Genomic DNA, 24,192 nt, shown 5'->3' on the forward strand with positions numbered 1-24,192 from the left:
GCCACAGTCACAAAAAGATGATGGTGGGGTACGGCAATTAGTTTCACAAAGTGGATGATTATGATGAGACACAGTTGCCAATAAGTCAACGGCAATTAGATGTCTCAAGAGGTTGATGATGAGGATGAGTCACAGTTGTCAATAACTGAGGTTATTGTTAGGTCAACAAGTCAGGAGGATGACCAGAGTGAGAAAGTGGAAGAGGAGGTGCTGGACGATGAAGTCACTGACCTAACCTGGGAAAGTGGCAAGCCGAGCGAGGACAGCAGTACAGAGGGGGAGGGATCCACAGCACCGCAACTAGCTGGAAGAGGCAGTGGAGTGGCAAAAGGGAGAAGGTGGGCCACACCAAATAGGCCCGCATCTGTTCCCCGGAGGACCCTCTTGCAGCAATCTCCCTTGCCAAGCAGTAGGTGTTCCGCAGTCTGGAGCTTTTTCGAGGAAAGTGCGGACGATAAAAGAATTGTCATTTGCAACCTGTGCCGTACCAAAATGAGCAGAGGCATGAACACTAGCAACCTCACCACCACCAGCATGATCCATCACATGGCATCAAAGCACCAAGCCACCCACCCACAGACCATAGCACTAAATGCACACCTTTCCAAATTGCTGGCCCTGGATATGTTGCCATTTAGACTTGTGGACACTGAATATTTCCGCAGCCTGATGACGGCGGCTGTCCCGCGTTACGCAGTCCCAAGCCCCAAACACATGGACAAGTGCTTTTGGCCAGGGATGCTACATTTTTCTGACGGCACACTGGGTGAACGTTGTGGAGGCCGGAAGCGAATCATACCCTGGGATGGCACAGGTGCTACCGACGTCAAGGATTGTGGGCCCTACTTCAATCAGGGTTTCTGCCGCCACCTACGTTAGTGGCTGCAACCCTCCACTTCCACCTCGGAATTATCATCTTGCAGCACCAGTCAGTCAGTAGCTGGAAGCAGTGTAGCACTGCAGTGGGGAAGCGTCAACAGACCGCGCCTAAACTGATCTGCTTAGGTGACAAACAGCACACTGCCGCAGAGCTGTGGCAGCGGATAAGGGACCAGACTGAGCTGTGGCTCTCGCCACTCAACCTACAACCAGGCATGGTTGTGTCTGATAATGGCCGTAACTTTGTGGTGACTTTGGAGCTCGACAAGCTCACACACATACCATGCCTAGCCCACATGTTCAACCTTGTGGTTTAGCGGTTTCTCAAAACCTACCCCAATTTGCCTGAGCTACTGGTGAAGGTGCACCGCGTGTGTGCCTATTTCTGCAAGTCATCGACAGCTTCCACCGGTCTTGAAACGCTGCAGCAGCCTTGCAATTGCTAGCTCACCAACTGTTGTGCAATGTGAGCACGCGCTGGAACTCGATGTTCCACATGTTTGCCAGGCTTTTTGAGCAGTAGAGGGCAGTAGTGGAATACCAGCTGTAACATGGTAGTTGCCTTTTTAGTCAGCTTCCGCTCTTCACAAGCGATGAGTGGGTAGTGATGTCTGACCTCTGTGAGGTTTTACGCAACTTTGAGGAATCAACACAGATGGTCAGTGGCGATAACTCTCAACGTAACCATCCCACTTCTGTGTCTACTCAAACACTCGCTGCTCACAATTAAGGCGGACGCTTTGCATGTGGAAGAGGTGAAAATTTGAGCAGACAGTACACAGGGTGATAGCCAGAAAACCCTCAGTTCATCTTCTCAGCGCGAATTGGATGATAATGTTGAGGAGGAGGAGACGGTTGCCTCCGCTACAGAGGGTAGTACCCATGGAAGTTTTATTCCATCTGTTCAGCGTGGATGGCTAGAAGAGGAGGAAGAGGATGAGGAGAGCGAGAGTCATCCTCCTGAAGAGAACAGCAAAGTCTTGTCTGTTGGGACTTTGGCACACATGGCTGACTTTATGTTAAGCTGCCCGTGACCCTCGCGTTGTACGCATTTTGGCCTACACCGATTACTGGTTGTTCACTCTTCTCGACCCCCGCTACATAGAGAACTTCTCATCTTTCATTCCTGTGGTGGAGAGGACGCGAAAAATGGTGCAATACCAGAAGGTCCTTGTGGAAAAATTGCTGCCAAAATCTCCAGCTGACAAGGCTGGCTGCAGAGTACGTAGTTCCTTGGCTAGCCAAGGAGGGGAGAACAGAGGAACACACAGCAGTTCCAACAGAGGAAGGCAACACTCTCCAAGGCCTGGGACAGTTTTATGACAGCCCACCAGCACCTTCAACCTGATGCGTGGCCTAGTGTCACAAGGAGGGAAACATTTTGGAAGATGGTGAAGGAGTATGTAGCAGACCAGGTCAGCGTCCTCAGTGATCCCTGAGGAACTGGCGCTCCACACCTTGGAGGTGGTGGCCTGCCCCACCACCAACGTTTTGTCAGAGTGTGTATTTAGTGCTGCTGGGGGCATAATAACTGATAAGGTTGACTCTTATACAAATTAACAACACCTGGATTGCCCATAACTTCTCTACTCAACCAGAGGAAAGCGGCTGAACATAAAGGCACCCTAAATGTGGCTTTTATGGTGTATTGAATATACTGTATTTCCATGCACCCCTTCTACCACTAAAAAGGTTCCTTGTAATTTTTGGCAGCCCTTTACCTTAGTGCATAGACTTAATGAGTGTAGGAGTCCCACTACCTGAACAATTGTACCGCAATATGAATGAGGCCCTCCTTTATGTGATATACAGGTTGTATCAAAATGCCTCTTCCTTGTAATGTTTGTCAGCACTTGCACTTTATATTTATAAGTAAATATACAGGAAAGAATGTTTCCTAACAATTTTTCCTCTAAAATCTATTTTATCAGATTGGTGCATATTATTGTCAGTCTGTAAAAGTGGCGTACTACTCGGACAACATCGTTCCCAGCAGCGACCTGGGAGTCCAAGATGTACCCAGACATCCTCCCCATGCTGTTCCTGAACCATTTCAGTGGTGTTTCTATCAATTTCTGACCTTTTCCTATAAACCAGACACCCTCTCCCTCTTCAGAGCAGGGGGTGCCTGGTCTAATGCTTCGGTTCTCCCATTGGTTACCATTGTGCTTGGGTGCTCCTTAAAACACCCGAGCATCCCGAGGTGTTCTACTCGAGCACCCGAGCACTTTGTTGCTCGACCAAAAACAAAACATTTTTCCATGGTTTTCATAAAAACAAAAGCCATTGCTTTTAATTTTCCTGGTACAAATACATGTGCCGCTGGAATTGGTAAAGATAGAATACATAAGTACATGTGATTGAACATAACACTAAACCTGTTGCCAAAAAGGGATAATTTTTTATTTGTTTATTCAAAACAAACTATTGCTTTTTCCAATATTGTTTGGACTGTTTCCCTTTTAAAAAGCATAACAAATCTAACAGTGCAATGTGTTTTTAAACAGGCAGTCTGCTGGTATAGTGTATATGTGTTTACCCATAGCCACATGCTAAATGTCACTGTCGCCTTGACATTGCTTATGCTGTCTTGGCTTTAAAGAGTTTTAAAGGCGTTGGATACAGTCCTAGGAGACCTCAGAGTGTCAAGGATGACTTTTCAGGGCAATCAGAGGGCTTTTGATTCTGGGTGAATTTATTTGTACCCAAATTGAATCTGCCAACTGATTTGTTCAAATTAGACAGGAAACTAATTTTAAAAGATTCAATAATCTCTAGACACTGATCAGTGCCTGTGATTTTGTCCTGTGTCCTGACTCTCACCTGTGTTTCTGTGCTTTGTGCCTGAACGCCATACTTGCTCATTAACCTTCCGTGTACCGACCCCAGCTAAATATACTGATTAACTTGTCATCTGCTGATTTAGCTATATCCGTACCCTCCTAGTTTGTACTTTGGTTTGTTCTACTAATTAAATTCTTGTTTGCAGATTTGGCTATCGTATATCCATACCGTTTAAGTTTGAACTTTGGCTTGTTTTTTTTATTGATTAACCTCTTTTCTGCTGATTTGGCTATATCTGTACTTTCCTGTTTTTTTCTTCAGCATTTTTGATTATTTTCTCTGCAGGCCTTTAAGCCATTTGATTAGGTCTGCATCCTGCGAACTCGCACCTGTTTTTTGTCACCTTACTCCGCAGATGCAACCTGTGTCCCTAGTAGCCAAGGTAATCCCTCTTTGCAGAGGGCTCTGGTAAATTTCTAAGGGTAGCCTTAGTATATACTAACTGGAGTGATTCATGATGATAGTTAGTTGCTTTGAGTTTCTTGACTGTTCCAGCCAGTAATGCCTAGTTGATATCATAACAACTTCACTGCCCTAGTCCACTAGAGATGTTACTATTATCCCTATAACTGTCCTACACCATTAGGGATGCTACTACTAACTGTTTTTCTGCTCTAGACCTGCAAGAATATTTTAACCAATTCACTAATCTAGATTACCAGGGATGTTACACATAGCTTCTGGTGAAATTAAGATTATGCGGAAAATAAGAGATAATGGCAATTATTAACAGTCATTAATTATTTTACATTTTAGAATATGTAAATTGCAGATATGCAGGTGTTAGCATGCCCACAAACTATTCTTGCACGGGGCCTCAGCTCCCTGTGTGGAGGTCACAATATCTACCTGGATTCTGTAGCTTCTCACAAACTGGAATTTAAGGCTGATATGGGATCCATATGGGATCATGGGGGGGGGGGGGAGGAGGCTGACTTAGTTGTTGTCCTGGGGTGATTTCTAGTGGGTCCCTTATCACTGGACGATGAGGAGAAGACACACAGAGACACCAGCATGTTCCATTTGCACTGTTAAATTTACAGCATTTTTTTTCTTTAAAAAATGAAAATGTTCTTTTTGTGTTTTTTGCATGGAAGACATTTATGACCTATCACCAGGATATGCATGGATCAATATCCAATCAGTGGGGTCCCGATCAAATAGACCACTGTTAACCATTAGAATGAAGCATTGTTAGGAACATGGCTACACTAATGGATATTAATGACATACAGTTGCAAGAAAAAGTATGTGAACCCTTTGGAATGATATGGATTTCTGCACAAATTGGTCATAAAATGTGATCTGATCTTCATCTAAGTCACAACAATAGACAATCACAGTCTGCTTAAACTAATAACACACAAAGAATTAAATGTTACCATGTTTTTATTGAACACACCATGTAAACATTCACAGTGCAGGTGGAAAAAGTATGTGAACCCTTGGATTGAATAACTGGTTGAACCTCCTTTGGCAGCAATAACTTCCACCAAACGTTTACTGTAGTTGCAGATCAGACGTGCACAACGGTCAGGAGTATTTCTTGACCATTCCTCTTTACAGAACTGTTTCAGTTCAGCAATATTCTTGGGATGTCTGGTTTGAATCGCTTTCTTGAGGTCCTGCCTCAGCATCTCAATCGTATTGAGGTCAGGACTCTGACTGGGCCTCTCCAGAAGGCGGATTTTCTTCTGTTTAAGCCATTCTGTTGTTGATTTACTTCTATGCTTTGGGTCGTTCTCCTGTTGCAACAGCCATCTTCTGCTGAGCTTCAGCTGGTGGACAGATGGCCTTAAGTTCTCCTGCAAAATGTCTTGATAAACTTAGGAGTTCATTTTTCCTTCCATGATAGCAATTCCGTCCAGGCCCTGATGCAGCAAAGCAGCCCCAAACCATGATGCCCCCCCCCCACCACCATACTTCACAGTTGGGATAAGGTTTTGATGTTGGTGTGCTGTGCATCTTTTTCTCCACACATAGTGTTGTGTGTTTCTTCCAAACAACTCAACCTTGGTTTCATCTGTCCACAGAATATTGTGCCAGTACTGCTGTGGAACATCCAGGTGCTCTTGTGCAAACTGTAAACGTGCAGCAATGTGTTTTTTTTTACAGCAGTGGCTTCCTCTGTGGTATCCTCCCATGGAATCCATTCTTGTTTAGTGTTTTGCGTATCGTAGATTCGCTAACAGGGATGTTAGCATATGCCAGAGACTTCTGTAAGTCTTTAGCTGACACTCTAGGATTCTTCTTCACCTCATTGAGCAGTCTGTGCTGTGCTCTTGCAGTCATCTTTACAGGACGGCCACTCCTAGGGAGAGTAGCAGCAGTGCTGAACTTTCTCCATTTATAGACAATTGGTCTTACTGTGGACTGATGAACAGCAAGGCTTTTGGAGATACTTTTATAACCCTTTGCAGCTTTATGCAAGTCAACAATTCTTAATCGTAGGTCTTCTGAGAGCTCTTTTGTGCGAGGCATCATTCACATCAGGCAATGCTTCTTGTGAAAAGCAAACCCAGAACTGGTGTGTGTTTTTTATAGGGCAGGGCAGCCGTAACCAACACCTCCAATCTCATCTCATTGATTGGACTCCAGTTGGCTTACACCTCACTCCAATTAGCTCTTGGAGATGTTATTAGTCTAGGGGTTCACATACTTTTTCCACCTGCACTGTAAATGTTCAATAAGTGTGTTCAATAAAATCATGGTAACATTTAATTGTTTGTGTGTTATTAGTTTAAGCAGACGGTGATTGTCTATTGTGACTTAGATGAAGATCAGATCACATTTTATGACCAATTTGTGCAGAAATCCATATAATTCCAAAGGGTTCACATACTTTTTCTTGTAACTGTATCCTAGCAATATTTCATCAAAAGAATCAGTGGGGTCTGATCCCTAAACCTCCTCCAAAAAATGGTATTAAGTGTCCTTTATTGCAGTTGGGAGAGGCCATAGGGGTTTGTGAGCTGTTGCACAGGGTGGCACCACTGTTACAAAACAAGCAAGCACAGTAGAGTAGAATAAATCATGGACTAAAATGTATATGCACTGAAGCTATAAATATTTTGCGCCTTTTTTTTCTACATTCCAAGTCAGAAACAATTATGGCATCTATAAATCAATACAAGTCTTGTCGATAGACCCATATACACCTCTTAGATGCCTATAACTTTGTCCTTATTCTTGCAGATTGGTGCTTCGTTAATGTCCAGCAATGTTGGCAGCAGTCTGTTTGTTGGAATGGCAGCATCAGGGGCTGCAGGAGGTTTGGCAGTTGGAGGTTTTGAATGGAATGTAAGAAAAGTTGTATTTATTATTGACAATACTCTTTGAAGAGCTAAGTTTGAAATTTGTCTCATCAATTAATGGGATATTACCACCTCAGACATTTTTTACATATCCACAGGATATGACAGTGATGGTGAACCTTTTTAAGACCGAGTGCCCAAACTGCAACCCAAAACCCACTTATTTATCGTAAAGTGCCAACACGGCAATTTACCCTGAATACAACAGTCCAATATAGTATATCTTCCATGTACTTTATAGTTTAGCTATAATAACCTGCCTACATTCAGTGCGCTGCCTGTGCTGTTCATAGTGCGCCCTGCACTGATGAATGGCAGGAAAAGTCTAAGGCGTATAGGTACACCATAGACTTTTTCCAGGGTGTGGGTGCCCACCGAGATGGCTCCGAGTGCCGCCTCTGGCACCCGTGCCATAGGTTCGCCAACACTGGGATATGACATAAATGTCAGTCTGGGGTCCCAGAAGTGAAACCAGCATCTATTTCTAGAACAGACCCCTCTGACCACATTTTGCCTCAATGCAGAAGCCAAAGGTTTTCAGGGCAAAACTGTCAAGTGGGCTGTGCTATGTTTCCCTAAGGCCTCATGCACGCAACCTTTTGTATTATGGATGACGTCCGTGTGCATTCCGTATTTTGTGGAACTGAATATCTGGCCCCTGATAGAACAGTCCTATCCTTGTCCGTAATGTGGACAATAATAGGACATGTTCTATTTTTTTGCAGAACGGAAATACGGACATACGGAAACGGAATGCGCACGTAGTAACTTCCGCTTTTTTGGAGGACCAATTTAAATAAATGGTTCCGTATACGGTCCGCAAGAAAAACTGAACAGACCCGGAAAGAATATATGTTCGTGTGCATGAAGCTTTAGACTTCTGGCACATGAATTATTTTTTTCCGTTTCCGTTCCGTTTTTTGCGTTCTGTAAACGGAACAATTCATTTCAATGGATCAGCAAAAAAACGGAAGGTACTCCATATGCCTTCCGTTTCCGTATTTTCGTTTTTCTGTTCCGTTCAAAGATAGAACATGTCCTATTATTGTCCGCATAATGGAAAAGGATAGTACTGTTCTATCAGATGTTCTGTTCCGCAAAAAATGGAATGCACACAGATGCCATCCGTATTTATTGCGGATCCGTTTTTTGCTGTCCGCAAAATACTGAAAAAGCCATATGGTCGTGTGCAGGAGGCCTTAGTCTCATATGAATGGGATTTATAGAAATATTGTAGCATAGCCTATTTGTCTTTTTCCGTTGTCTTAAAGGGATTGACCACTCTCTGGTTACAGTTGACCAAAGTGTTTGTAAGATGATTATATGACACTTACTAATATAGACCTTGTTGAAATTCTGTACTATTTTCTATATTTCATAATGTATTCCCCCTTGTTTGCAAAGTCTTTTGTGCTGTCCACACAGAGGTCCTCTCCATAAGATGGCTGCTGATGGAGGGTCATGTGACCAGGCAAATCACCTCCATGTGATGTCTCCTCAATTCAAATACCTTGCACCTTCCATCTGTAGTTCACTGTTGGGAGTTTAGTGCAGTTGCTGTGTGTTTGAAGGCAGGAGGAATCACATGGAGGTGATTTGCCTTGTCACATGACCCTCCATCAGCAGCCATTTTATGGACAAGAGAAGACCTCTGTATAGACAGAACAGAAGATCTGCCTAACAAGGGTGCATGGCTTATGCAATATAGCAAATGGCACAGAATATCAACAAAGGCTACATTAGCAATTGCCATATAGTCAGCTTACATACTCATTGGTGACAAGTAGCCAGAAAGTAGCCAACCCCTTTAACCACCTCTGGTTGCCACATCAAGGTGATATGGGGTTGGGACGGTACCATTCTAGAGATAGATTTGGCTCTCAGAGATGGAAGCCACATTTGTGAGATTTTTATGCACATATTGGAATATACCTTTAAAGAGAATTTGAAATCAAAACATTACCTTGGCTAAATAATAAATCAGAAATCAAGTAAAATCCAGATTTTGGTTATTGTGTTTCTTTTATTTTTAGATATATTGGCATTTTTCTGTATTGTTCCAGCGGCCATTTTAGCATAAGTGATAAGAAGAAGTGTCACCATATTACTTGTCAACTTAGAACTAGATTCTCAATGAAATCTCTGGCACTCCAGCTGTGGTGAAACTACGACTCCCAGCATGCTCTATTCATTTCTATGGAGGTCTGAGAACAGCCAAGCAAGTGTACATCTTGAGAGTCGTAGTTTTGCCACAGCTGGAGTGCCGGAGGTTAGCCACCACAGGAATAAGGTGACAGAATGATAGATGCTTGTCAGTGTCTGAGAAGCTACTGCATTTCAAAAGTGACGACTAATATGGCTTCACCTCCTGTAGTCCTATTAAAAATGGCATCTAGGAGGCCAAACAACAACCACTCAGAAAGCTGGAATAATAATGGGAACAGGGTCTTTAAGGGTCTATTCACACGTCCGCAAAATGGATCCGGAAACGTTCCGCAACGTTCAACTGGACTCATTTATTTTCAATGGGGCTGGAAAAGATGCGGACAGCACACAGTGTGCTGTCTGCATCCGCACTTCCGTTCAGCAAAAAAATAGAACATGTCCTATTCTTGTCCGCAGACACAGACAAGAAAAGGCATTTCTATTATAGTGCCGGCCATGTGCGGTCCGCAATATGCGGAACGTACATGGCCGGAAGTCCGTGTTTTGCGGACCGCAAAATACTTGCAGACATGTGAATGAACCCTAAGAAAAATAGCAAAAAAGTCCTTGTGATTTGTGAACAATGTATCAGCCAATGAAGTTCTCCATTCTTAGTGTAATAATAACCTTGTTGCTTCATGCAAGGCATCTTGGGTGCTGGTGGCCCTTGGATGGATCTTCGTACCTGTATATATTGCCTCTGGAGTAGTCACTATGCCAGAGTACTTGGAAAAGCGTTTTGGTGGCCACCGTATTCGTATCTACATTTCTGTTCTATCTCTCCTGCTCTATATCTTCACTAAGATATCGGTAAGTTTGAAACTTTTAACTAGTTAAAGTTATGATTCACTATTTTACACTTTATTGCTGTAATTATTTTAATAGTTGTACCATTAAAGGGGTTGGCTGGTCTCTGAAAACAAAAAACTGTAAAATGTTATGAACCTGTGGGCATTAGCATAGGAAACTCTCCAAGCCCCCTATATATCATCACAGCACCCTGTTTCAGTGGATACTGGTGGACACCACATTCATGGCAATCAAAATAGCAGCGGTCACATGATTTGCCCACGGTCACACAGTGAGAGGTTTGTGTCTGGGCATGGCAGGTATTTTCCTCCCAGCATGTGTTGCTGGGCTGATTTACAGCCAGGTGAGGTCAAATACCGGACCGGATTTTAAGTGCCGGTCTGGGTTTTAGCAGCACCTGGCTGTCCTTAAATAGGCAGCTGGGCTCAGAAGCGAGGTGTGAAAACAGGTTGGTGCTGCTATAAGCAAGGACTCTTTGAGGCAGAATTGCCGCATGGTGTGAATTACCACCAACACCGCAAGGTGACTTTTTGCTTGTCTATGACTGCATGTTTTGTCACTTGCCTAAAGTGTGAATAAAACACTGAACTGTTTGATCCAAAGAACTTGCTGTTGCCTCTATACTGCGTCCGCTAATCCTGTCTACCAGAGCGAAACCTCACATCACCTAAGGGTACTTTCACACTTGCGTTGTTGGATTCAGGCAGGCAGTTCCGTCGCCGGAACTTCCTGCCGGATCCGGTAATCTGTATGCAAATGGATGCCATTTGTAGACGGATCCAGATCCGTCTCACAAATGCATTGCAATACCAGATCTGTCATATCAGTTGGCATCCGCCATTCAATCAGTTTTTTTTTACACAGAAAAAAAGCCCTGCATGCAGTAACATTTTTTCAACAAAAAAATGGATGGTAGATGGAAATGGCTCAAACAGATGCCAAATGGTGCAACAGGATTAGTGATGAGCAGCATAGGCAATATTCGTATTCGCGATATATCATAAATTTTTTTGCCTAATATTCTAGATCTTCGTGAATTCTCGAAGTGCCGATTTTCGCAATAAAAATTCCCAATTAGAATTTTCCTGATCAACATTAAACAGGATCATTTATATATTTTTTTACAGAATCCTGCTGTTTTTTTTTCTTATGATGCGTCAAAAGAACGGAAAGCTAAACGGTGGTGTATACTCAGCCTAAGGTTCTGAAGTGAGATATGGAGGGCTTGGGGGTTTCATATGCGTGAGTCCATAAGTGCATGACTGTTTACAGATGTTTTTCACAAAGTGGGTAACCCCTTTAAGCAGTTCCAACCTAATTCTTGTAACATACTCCCATGTACTCTAAATGCCATTTTAACGGTAGGTCTAGACAAAATGATCTTTGGATCAGGGATGTACACAAAAATCACATAACTTTATAGTAAAATGCCAAAGGGTTCCCCTAGAGCAGTGTTCCTCAACTCCAGCCCTCAGGGTCCACCTGCCAGTCATGTTTTCAGGATTTCATTCGTATTGAACAGGTGATATAATTAGTGTCCATGCATCAGGACTTACTACAGGTATTCATTCTGTGGGATATTCTCAAATCATGACGACAGGTGGGTCCCAAGGACTGGAATTGTGGCACACTGCCCTAGAGATCTGCCACACTATACCTTGATTAAACGTTATTTTCACCATAACATTTTTAGGTCTACAATAGAGTTGAGCGAACACCTGGATGTTCGGGTTCGAGAAGTTCGGCCGAACTTCCCGAAAATCTTCGGGTTCGGGATCCGAACCCGATCCGAACTTCGTCCCGAACCCGAACCCCATTGAAGTCAATGGGGACCCGAACTTTTCGGCACTAAAACGGCTGTAAAACAGCCCAGGAAAGGGCTAGAGGGCTGCAAAAGGCAGCAACATGTAGGTAAATCCCCTGCAAACAAATGTGGATAGGGAAATGAATTAAAATAAAAGTTAAATAAATAAAAATTAACCAAAATCAATTGGAGAGAGGTCCCATAGCAGAGAATCTGGCTTCCCGTCACCCACCACTGGAACAGTCCATTCTCAGATATTTAGGCCCCGGCACCCAGGCAGAGGAGAGAGGTCCCGTAACAGAGAATCTGGCTTCATGTCAGCAGAGAATCAGTCTGCATGTCATAGCAGAGAATCAGGCTTCACGTCACCCACCACTGCAACAGTCCATTGTCATATATTTAGGCCCAGCACCCAGGCAGAGGAGAGAGGTCCCGTAACCGAGAATCTGTCTTCATGTCAGCAGAGAATCAGTCTGCATGTCATAGCAGAGAATGAGGCTTCACGTCAGCCACCACTGCAACAGTCCATTGGCATATATTTAGGCCCAGCACACACACAGGCAGAGGAGAGAGGTCCCGTAACAGAGGATCTGGCTTCATGTCAGCAGATAATCAGTCTGCATGTCATAGCAGAGAATCAGGCTTCACGTCACCCAACATTGGAACAGTCCATTGGCATATATTTAGGCCCAGCACACAGGCAGAGGAGAGAGGTCCCGTAACAGAGAATCTGGCTTCATGTCAGCAGAGAATCAGTCTTCATATCATAGCAGAGAATCAGGCTTCACGTCACCCACCACTGCAACAGTCCATTTTCATAAATTTAGGCCCAGCACCCAGGCAGAGGAGAGAGGTCCCGTAACAGACAATCTGGCTTCATGTCAGCAGAGAATTAGTCTGCATGTCATAGCAGAGAATGAGGCTTCACGTCAGCCACCACTGCAACAGTCCATTGGCATATATTTAGGCCCAGCACCCAGGCAGAGGAGAGAGGTCCCGTAACAGAGGATCTGGCTTCATGTCAGCAGAGAATCAGTCTGCATGTCATAGCAGAAAATCAGGCTTCACGTCAGCCACCACTGCAACAGTCCATTGTCAGATATTTAGGCCCAGGCACCCAGGCAGAGGAGAGAGGTCCCGTAACAGAGGATCTGGCTTCATGTCAGCAGAGAATTAGTCTGCATGTCATAGCAGAGAATCAGGCTTCACGTCACCCAACATTGGAACAGTCCATTGGCATATATTTAGGCTGGGGAAGGGCTAGGTGGATGCCCTTGGGAAACCCTGCCAGCAGAGTCTTCAAACAGCATAAGAGACTGCTGCATAACTTGAGGCTCAGACAGTTTCCCTGATATGCATGGGGGTGATGTGACAGACTGATGGGGTTGGTTTTCAGGCGCCATCTGTGCGCTTTCTGCAGAAGACTGGGTGGGAGATAATGTGAACGTGCTGGATCCACTGTCGGCCACCCAATTGACTAATGCCTGTACCTGCTCAGGCCTTACCATCCTTAGAACGGCATTGGGCCCCACCATATATCGCTGTAAATTCTGGCGGCTACTGGGACCTGAGGTAGTTGGTACACTAGGACGTGTGGATGTGGCAGAACGGCCACGTCTTCTCCCAGCACCAGAGGGTCCACTAACACCACCACGACCATGTCCACGTCCGCGTCCCTTACTAGATGTTTTCCTCATTGTTATGGTTCACCACAACAACAAAAATATTATTTGGCCCAATGTATTGTATTCAAATTCAGCTGAATATAAATTTGAGGCCTAGTATTTAGGCGCTGGGTGACCGGTATGGATTTAGTGACAGAATTAGACTTGGAAATGCACAGTAGCGTGTGTGTGAAGTTATTCTGAATGACCCTATGTGCACCTTGAATATTATATACCCTTTTAGGGATAGATTTCAAATAGCTCTGATACAGCAGAAACCACTAAATTATGAAATTGCTAAATTGGGAATTGTATTTCAACCCAGAACAAAAAATGTGCTTTGACGGACACTAAATAACTTGCCCATCCACAACAGTACAACGGTAACGACAGATTTAGCGGGATATAAATTTGAGGCCTAGTATTTAGGCGCTGGGTGACCGGTATGGATTTAGTGACAGAATTAGACTGGGATATGGCCAAAAAATAACCACACTATTGCTGGTTAAATGCACTTGGTGTGACAGCTTGACCAACCACACTACTGAGGGTTAAATGCACTTGGTGACAGGCGCAGCTTGCCCCTGATGTAGTATATGGCCAAAAAATGAACAGACTATTGCTGGTTAAATGCACTTGGTGTGATAGCTTCACCCTGATGTAGGCTTTAGCCAAAAAACAACCACACCATTGAGGGTTAAATGCACTTGGTCGCAGCACCGCACAAGATACAAAATGGCCGCCGATCACCCCAGAAAAAAGTGACTGACAAACGGTCTGGGCAGCCTAAAAACAGTGAGCAATTGTGTAGTGTACGGGAGAGTAATACCCCGTCACTACTGAAGGGTCACTTGGGTATTGTCGTTCCCCCTGTATTTAAGGGGAGGTTGGTATAGAACATCTTGTCAATGTACTGCTATGTATTTTCCTGTTACTGTGAAACGTGCATGTGCAGGCCGGCTAGGGTGTCATTCCAGCTCTTAGTCACTAGAGGGAGCTAGGGAACCCTAGGTTATATAAGGCCCAGTCAGGAAGTAGTAGCAGAGAGACAGACAGTGGGAGCAGAGGTCAGAAATGATCCTGTGTCTGAGAGAAGGCCAGGCTATGGGCCTGTGAGAGCAGAGCAGGCCTGAAGCCTGCCGACTAGGAGAGGGTGGTAAAGGCCCTGTAACCGGGTTCCGGATCCAAGGAGAAGGTTCCCCTCCTGAGTCATCATCCGTTCAGATGAAACAGCATAAGTAAGCCATCAGCCAAGACACCGAATACCACAGGGGCCGATCAGATAAAGCAAGAGGTACTCAAGATAACAGAGGAGGTACTAGATAAGGACAGCTTCAAGGGTACGCCAGATAAAGGGCATTAGACCTTGGAGAGAAAGTCACATGTGTCAGGACCAGTCAGGAATAGTGTGCAAGCCGCCTGTACTGCATCTCCTGCAATCAACACTCTGTATTATACATTGCTAAGACCGGCCATCCTGTAATTCCAAGAACCACCTGTATTCTTATAGAAAACCAACTGTCTTTCATGGAACGGCGCTTCCAACTGCGTCCATGTATTATTATCGCTGATATTCAGTAAATGTTCCAGTTTTTGTTGGCTATCCTATGCTTGCTTCATTCTTCTACAATACCATACACGGCGTGTCACCGTTTAATTGACACTGGCGTCACGAACTGTTAAATACCTGCCTGTTCCAGTATTTGCCCCAATTGAAGACGACAGTGGATCCCAGGTTAGTGAGTCAATCTGCACTACAAAGCCCAGCATACACTACTGACCCCCTGGGACACTGCAATTGAATTTCAGCAGCTCAATGATGCACAGCTGCAGATCGATCGATTAATCAAGTCCTTTGGAGGAGTTAATCTGCCTAATCTCGCCCTACTGTCGCAGCTGCAACCTCTCCCTACGCTAATCAGAGCAGAGTGACGGGCGGCGCTATGTGACTCCAGCTTAAATAGAGGCTGGGTCACATGGTGCTCTGGCCAATCACAGCCATGCCAATAGTAGGCATGGCTGTGATGGCCTCTTGGGGCAAGTAGTATGACGCTTGTTGATTGGCTGCTTTGCAGCCTTTCAAAAAGCGCCAAGAAAGCGACGAACACCGAACCCGAACCCGGACTTTTACGAAAATGTCCGGGTTCGGGTCCGTGTCACGGACACCCCAAAATTCGGTACGAACCCGAACTATACAGTTCGAGTTCGCTCATCCCTAGTCTACAATACTGATGATCGAGCACCAAAATATACGGGTGTTCGGCCGGCACACATTGCTATATTCGTGTGCTCGGCTGAGCACCCGAGTATAATAGAAGTCAATGGGAGACAACCAGGCACCCCCTGCTCTGAAGAGGAGAAGGTGTCTGGTCCATTGGAAAAGGTCAGAAAGTGACAGAAACACCACCAAAATGGATCAGGAACAGCATGGGGACGATGTCTGGATGCAGCCTGGACTCCCAGATCGCTGCTGGGAACCATGTTGTCCGAGTTGTAAGCCATTTTTACAGACTGACATAAAATATGCACAAACCCCCCCCCCCCCCCCCAAAAAAAATCTATTTTACAGGAAAAACTGTTAGGAAACATTCTTTCCTGTATATTCAATTGTATATAAAGTGCAAATGCTACAAAAAAATACAAGCAAGAGGCACTCCGAAACAGGCTGTATATCACATAAAGGGGGGGCCTCATTCACATTGTGGTGCAATTGTTCATTTAGCAGGACTCCTACACTGATAAAACCTATGCACTAAGTGAAAGGGCTGCCAAACATTACAAGGAATCGGCACTCCAATACACCCTTTATTACACATAAAGGAGGGCATCATACACAGCCATTTCTAAACTATAAATCAGTGTGTACAGTCTCTTCAGGAACACTCCAAGTATGTGGAACATAGAGAAGCAGGCTTCTCAGCCTATGGCCTCCTGCACACGATCGTAGGTGTCCCGTTGCCTTATTGGGGACCGCATATGCATTGACTTGAATGGGTCCGCAAATCTGGAGATGCGAACGGAACCCCACGGAAGTAATACGGTGTGCTTGCGTGGTTTTTCGTTCCGTGCTTCCGTTCCGCAAGAAGATAGAACTTGTTCTATCTTTTTGTGGAACGGATGGATCGCGGACCCCATTCAAGTAAATCGGTCTGCGATCCGCATGCGGCTGCCCCGCGGTTGGTGCCCGTGCATTGCAGACCGCCCTTACGTTTGTGTGCAGGAGGCCTACCTCTTATCTCACAACCCTCTATTCCCTGCAACTAGTTACTGAGCACAGGGAAGAGAGAGGAGCAGTACTAACATTTACCACTGACAGTAAGTTACAGTACAGAACAGTACAATTACTGTCACTGCTGAAAGCTGCAGCTCTGCTCCTATCTTCCCAGTGTGTCTCTGGTTAGCACTGGTAAGATAGAGAGAGGATGGCGCTGTGGTGTTCAGGGCTGACAGTAAGCACACTGCATGCTAGTGTCAGTGCTAAGAAATATCTTCCATCTGCACAATAAAAGAGCCAAGCTGCCAGCAGTCAACATTGGCAAGTCAGATAGGCAGGGACATGGGCAGATATAAGTAGGGTACATGTAGGATATTTCATATTAGAGTTGAGCGAATTTCTTCAAAATTTGATTCGGCTGCTTCTCCAAATAACTTCATCATGAAGCGCATTTTTTGTAAGTAGCGGGTGCAATGACAGGGCGCGGTGATAGCGCCGCCCCCTTCATTGTACCCCTCAGATGCCGCGTTCATACATGATTGCGGCATCTGAGTGTAATTTTAAACTGTTTTTAACTGTTTTAAAAAAATATTACATCAAACTTACCGCCTCTATCTGCTCATGACGGGCCAGCCGCCACCATCTTGCTTGAAGATCTCGGACGAAATCCTGTGCGGCGCAAGATCACGCCATCACGCCGGCTGGCGTGGGGGCGCATGACGTCATCACACTGGCCGCCGTGATGCTGTAATCTCATGCTGCATGGTATTTAAGCCGAGATCTTCAATCAAGATGGTGGCGGCCGGCCCGTCGCAAGCAAATGGAGGCGGTAAGTTTGAATTTTCATGTTTTTTACACTATTTCAGGACAAATTGATTCGCTGACACTAAACACGAGGAAATTCGGCTTCTGTGCAAATCGAATTCTTCCTGAAATTTGGATTGAATTCCACTTCGTCAGCTTCGATTCGCTCATCTTTATTACATATGTTCCACATAGTCCTCTTCAGAACTCTATAGAGTGCTGAAGATGTTACTCTCCTTAGGAGCACTTTAGCTAAATGTTACTAAGGATAATCTTTACTCCTTGCTTTCTATTTAAAAAACACCTGTCCCTAATAATGTATATTACAAAAATGCTCACATACTTTAATGACATGTAGATCCATTTTTTATCAGCTATCACCTTCACCAAAAGTTTCCTGTAGTTGCAAATAAGTTCTTCACAATGTGGGTGAATTTTGGATCATTCCTGCCTGTTTCAGTTGATCAATATTTCTGGAATGCCTTGCATACGCCGCTTCTCTCAGGTCGTGCCTCAGTATCTCAAAGGGATGAGGGCAGGAATTGAGCATTCTGAAACACAACTCCTCTTCTTTTACAACCATTCTTTTAGTGATTTACTTGTGTGCTTTGGGTCATTGTCTTGTTATATCACCTAACCTCTCTTCAGCTTGAGATCATGGGCGGCCTCCCTTAAGTTCTTCTGCAAAATGCTTTAATCCACCATAGAATTTATTGATCCTTTAATGATTGCAAATGGTCCATGCCCTGACGTGGCAAATCAACCTCAAACCATGATACTCCCTCCATTATGCTTCACAGTCAGGATGAGGATTTGGGGTTGATGTGGAGTTTACTGTCCCTTTATGTAGTTAGTAGGCTTTTTCTTTAATAATATTCACGAGAAGGGCTTCCCCCCTTAAAGTGATAAATTGTAGCAACCGAATGTAGCATAACAAATGAATCTAACTTATTTTATGCTTTGATTTAATATAGGGTTTATGGAAGCATACAGATTGTTTTTTTTTATATATATATTTTTTTTCCCTTTTAGACAGATATTTATTCTGGAGCTCTCTTCATCCAGGTGTCTCTGGGTTGGAACATTTACCTGTCCACCGTTATATTACTAATAGTCACAGCAGTTTACACTGTTGCTGGTAACTATCTTTATAATGCATCTTGTAGATATCATTAATGTCTTAAAGTGGACGAGCATTTACAATATAATAGGTTTTTAGTTAAAGTAGATTTGTCATCTCTCCTGACATGCCTTTATTTGTAAAAACTTGTGTGTTCCTAAAATTACACTTCTATAGTGTTCCTCTGTCATCCCTTCTGGAAATTGTGAAACTGGACCCTACAATTTACCCTTTTCAATTGAGCATGAATGGGGCAGGGCTTCAGCAAATGGTCTTCAAAAGTGGGTGACCCTGAACAGTTTGGTGGGCATACCCTAGTGCAGGGATAGGCAAACTGTGGCTCTCCAGCTGTTGTACAACTACAAGTCCCATCATGCCCTGCTGTAGGCTTATAGCTGTAGGCAGACTGGGCATACTGGGAATTGTAGTTTTACAACAGCTGGAGACTAGAGCCCCAGTTTGCCCAACCCTGCCCTAGTAGATTGTGGTGGGGCCTAAAACACTCTGCTCAAATATTGAGAGTTATAATATAAGACAGGGATAAGCAATTTTCGGCACCTCATCTGTTGTCCAACTATAACTCCCATCATGCATGCCTTTGATGCTGTTCTCGGAACTCTCATAGAGGTGTATGGAGCATGCTGGGAGTAGTAGTTTCACAAGAGCTGGAGTGCAGAAGGTTGCTGACCCCTGATATAGGAATATACGTGTAGATATTCATCAAGCAGGGCGCTTCTTGTGATTGAGAATATAACAAAGTGGGGTATATTAAGGGGAGAAACAGAACTGGATCGCACATCCACAATGCTATGCTTTGATCCAATTTAACTCACCTCTCAGCGCTATATTAAAGTGTACAGCCCCCCATACTACATGCTGTACAAGAGGCACTAGTGTACATTTTGATCAAAAGGCATAAGCCCACTCACCACTCCAAGGTCGCCTCTTAGAGTGGGACCTACTCTGACAAAAAGGCGCTGCACAATGCATTGACAAAGCGGCACTGCCCTAGTAGAAGGCAGGACACTCCCCAGTGGCGTTGTGAGGGGGGTCCGGTGGGTGCGGGCCGCACCCGGTGACACCAGTCTGATGGGGTGTCACCCGCTGGGCCCAAGTCCCCAACACCACTAGCACCCGCCCCCTCGTAATTGTGTCACTGATCTGATCCTGTAGTTGCCGGCTGCACGGGCATGAGTTCAGCCACTTCGGCCTTCGTGACCTCCCGTGGTGGGTCTTGCGGGATCACACGCCACAGGACGGGGTTGCGCGCCAAAGACACTGAACTTACCTGAACTCATGCTCGCGCAGCCAGCAAATACAGACTGTACATGATCAGTAACAGGATCAAGTACGAGGATGGGGGCCAAACTACATAATGGGGGGCAGTCTGGGGGAAAAATTACTTAGTGGGGGAGCAGTGTGGCGGGCAAACTACATAATGGAGGGCAGTGTGCGGGCAAAATTACTTTGTGTGGGGGGCAAATTACTTAATGGAGGGCAGTGTGGGGGGCAAACAACATAGTGGGGTAAATTTATCAAAACTGTCCTAAAGAAAATCTGTGCAGCTTTAGTTTTGTTCTGCTTTCTGCTCTGATTGCCTACTAACAAGTAGACAGCATAAATCTGCCTCGGAGTCTATGTCCAATTACAAGACCTAATCAGAGAAGATTTGTAAAAACTGTCTCTGTTGCCAGTAGCAACCAATCACAAAACGGCTTTCATTTTTCAGGAGCAGAATAAGAAATTAAAGCTGCGCTGTGATTGGTTGCTAAAGGCAACAGAGGCAGATCATATAAATTTGCTTGGGCCAAGCCATCATGGCAGGAGTAAGCTAAGCGTGGTGGTTGCTTAGGCCGATAATCTCGTTATATCACTGACATGGACTGCTCCAGTAACTCCTGCCCGATCAATCAAATCATTGGTGGTAAACACATTAGACAAAAAGATAATATGGCCAAACACATTAAAAGAGTTATTACACGTAAAAAATGTAGAGGATGATAAAATGGAAAAAAGGATTTCATCCTAATAGGTGACACAATAAATGCTTGGAACCAGGTTAGTAAAAGGATGGGAACACCCAGAGATTTTACTAAGTATCTAAGAAGTCAAAAATTTCTCTCCTATTGAGACAGTTGCTTCCATTACAAATTAGGAATTTCTAGCACTAATTAGGTCATTTATTATCAAACTGGTGTAAAGTAGAACTGGCTTAGTTGCCCATAGCAACCAATCAGATTCCACCTTTCATTTTCCAAAGGAGCTGTCAAAAATGAAAGGAGGAATCTGATTGGTTGCTATGGGCAACTAAGCCAGTTCTACTTTACACCGGTTTGATAAATGACCCCATGAGTATTTAAAACTTAGAAAATAGAAAAAATATCCCCACAGATGATATGGCTAAGAAATAGGAGCTATTTTTATATTACACACAAGTGACAGCGATAATGAGTAGAAACAGATGGTAGGCTAATAAGAAAATGTGAGGAAAATCATAGAAATTTTGAGAAACTACAGAGTTAGGAGAAAACATGGGCAAGTTACTGTATATGGCATATTTGGGGCAAGAAGGTGTGTTGTGGTGTTATAAAGGGAAACTGTCATCAAAAAATGACTTATTCTTTTCATCACGTTTTTATGTTTAACATACCTTTAATGAATTTTTGATGGTGTTATTTTTAAATTTTCCATGTCAATATATATGTATATTTAAACAAAAACATAAAATCCTGGAGTTTTTGCACTGGCCACTAAGCCTAATAATAGATACCACTGTACAGATCACTTTACTGCAGTTATCTGCTTATCTGTCATTCTAATCCTGCCTGCAATGATATTACCTGTGTATATAGATAATACATGATCCACTATTCACAATAGGTAAATGTCAAAGCGTATCTATTCTTTCCTTGTACAATAATTGTGGCAGAAAGGGGAGAGGCGCTCATAGGGTAATAGTTTTTGGGTTAAAAAGTTGGCAATAAAAATAAGTTGTGCTCACCTTTTTGTGTTGTGCAAGCATAGGCACAACACTGGTGTAGGCGTGTGGTTAGACAGTGGTCGGTGCTGCCAGTATCGTTCGCTTCTTGCTTGTAGGGTTGTTAGTCCTCCAGAGGAGAGATGAAATGACAATACAAGGGTGTGGAGTAATTGTGGGACCCGTTTTTCGATACGTCTTGGCGCCACGACACGACCTCAGGTAGTTGTAGATCGTTCCTTTATTGTTTATATATAGAGGTGACAATGCGTTTCGGAGTTGTGAACACTTCTTTTTCGAGTCTGAAGTTAAAAGTTCCTTGTACAATGACCTCTGCACAGGTCACAGTGCATGCCTAGAAAACTCTTCCATAGAAGTCAATAAGGACCTATCAAGACTATTGTGTCTATGGCCCATGGGGCTGCTGTAAAGCAATGCTCACTATAGGAAAAAGTGCCAGCCTCTCTGGTGGTTGGGACCATGGGAGCTCACAAAGCCTGGTGCTTTTTCCTATACTGTGCAAGCAGGCCACCGCTGCTGGATTGCAAGGTGGTCATAACAATGGAAACAAGCAGTGTGTAATGTGATGGAACAATTAATCAAGCCAGCAGAAGAAGCAATATGGATAATAACAATACATTAGTAAGTGCCTTGTATTAACTTTCTCTACATGATAAATGCCATTTGCTAAAGTGAGACAGACCCTATAAAGAGCTCCTGTTAGCATGATAAATACTATTAAACCAGACATAATATCTGGCAGGATATTGCTGATTAAAACAATACCTTTCTTTTGTCTGTATGTTAAACAGCCTCAGAGATATCTCTGTTTTTATTCATATGAAAATTAGCAAGTTGGAACCCCAGGGAGTGGTGATAAATCCTTGGAGCACTGCTTTTGTAACACCCCCTGTGCTCTGTATACCCCCTCACCCCTTGATTGGCAGAGCTAGTCATCAGCATACTGAGGGCAGAGTTGTGTAGAAGAGCTGTCCTGGCATGTACATAGAATATACACTACATGCCACAGCCTTACCATAATAGAAGAGTGAATTTATATGTTTAGAGAGCTAATATACATATTAGGACTTTATTCATAGGCACAATACACGATTATAGTAAACATAGTAATATGTGTTACTGTAGAAAAACACTCTTCTCTATGTGGTTTAGCTTTACTATATTGAGATTTGTTTTTTATTCTTACAAAACATAAAGCATATTACTGGTTTATTCACAGGAACAACACATGATTATACAGAAACCAGCAATATATATTAGCTTTCTAAGTGTAAAAAACATTATTCTCAACATGTTAAGGCTATAGCCTTTTACCATGGGTTAAATGAGAGGAAAAAAGTCTCTCCTAAGATCTAAACCTGGAGTCTCTACATGAAAGGCTGACTACTTACCTCCAGGCTACAGCCTTATCATATTGAAGACTGTGCATTTTTCTAAACTTAGAAAGCGAACACATATAACTGGTTACATTATAATCATGTATTGTGCCTGTGAATAAAGCAGTAACATGTACATTAGCTTTCTAAGCACACAAAATCCACTGTTCTCAACATGGTAAGGCTACAGTAATTAGTGCAAATGATAAGCACATGCTAGCACACAGCTCTATGACATAGCTCTGCCCTAAGCACGATGTCTTTGCCTGCCAAAAGAAATAAGTGTGCAGAGCACATAGGGTGTTACAAAAGCATTGCTCCAAGAATTAGGTCCCACCCTCTGGTTCTCCAACTTGCTCATTTGCATACGAAAAAAATTGTGTTGAGCATACAGAAAAAAGGAAGGTATCATTTTATCAGCATGATAAGCTCAGGTTTAATAGAGTTGATCATGGTGACAGAGCCTCTTTAAGTCTTTCACTACCATGAGTCGCTATTTCAAGACTAACACACTCAATAGTGTTAGCAGCGAAGAAAGCCCTGTTAAGTAGGTGGTAAGTCATCGGATAATTTGCTACTAATGAAGGGAGCAGCCTGCCGTGTAGCTGTGCCATATGTATGAAACTAGCCCAAGCCTTTCACATTTTCAACTAGACTATACCCCCCCCCCCCCACCCCAGTCAAGGGCAGCAAAAGAATTGCCTGAAACACAGAATATTTAATTTTTAATGATGTAATAATTCTGTGTGACGTATTCTTTTGTATTAATTAGGTGGACTAACTGCAGTCATCTACACTGACACCTTGCAAACTGTCATCATGGTGGTGGGGGCCTTTGTCCTCATGTTTATATGTAAGTATGACACTTACTTATACTGAACAAAAATATTTTGCATCAGCTGACCTCAAAGATCTGAAACATTTTTTACATACACAATAGACCCATTACTCTCAAATATTGTTTACAAATCTGTCTGAATCTGTGTTAGTGAGCACTTCTCCTTTGCCGAGATAATCCATCCCACCTCACATATCAAGCATATCAAGGTGCTGATTAGACAGCATGAATATTGCACAGGTGTGCCTTAGAATGCCCACAATAAAAGGCCACTCTGAAATGTGCAGTTTGATCACACAGCACAATGCCACAGATGTCGCAA

At 43.7% G+C, this 24,192-nt stretch overlaps 1 protein-coding gene across 1 annotated transcript in view; it reads left to right on the plus strand.

Moving 5' to 3' along the window:
* The window catches only part of LOC122944134 (sodium/glucose cotransporter 4-like), a 101,462-nt gene that overhangs the window by 34,671 nt on the left and 42,599 nt on the right, over nt 1-24,192 (plus strand). The window contains exons 3-6 of the mRNA XM_044302364.1: nt 6,919-7,023; nt 9,888-10,052; nt 18,571-18,676; nt 23,805-23,885. Of these exons, the coding sequence (XP_044158299.1) occupies nt 6,919-7,023; nt 9,888-10,052; nt 18,571-18,676; nt 23,805-23,885 (457 nt within the window). The remainder of the gene's footprint in view (nt 1-6,918; nt 7,024-9,887; nt 10,053-18,570; nt 18,677-23,804; nt 23,886-24,192) is intronic.

This window comes from Bufo gargarizans, chromosome 7 (genome assembly GCF_014858855.1).
Source record: "Bufo gargarizans isolate SCDJY-AF-19 chromosome 7, ASM1485885v1, whole genome shotgun sequence".
Lineage (NCBI taxonomy): Eukaryota > Metazoa > Chordata > Amphibia > Anura > Bufonidae > Bufo > Bufo gargarizans.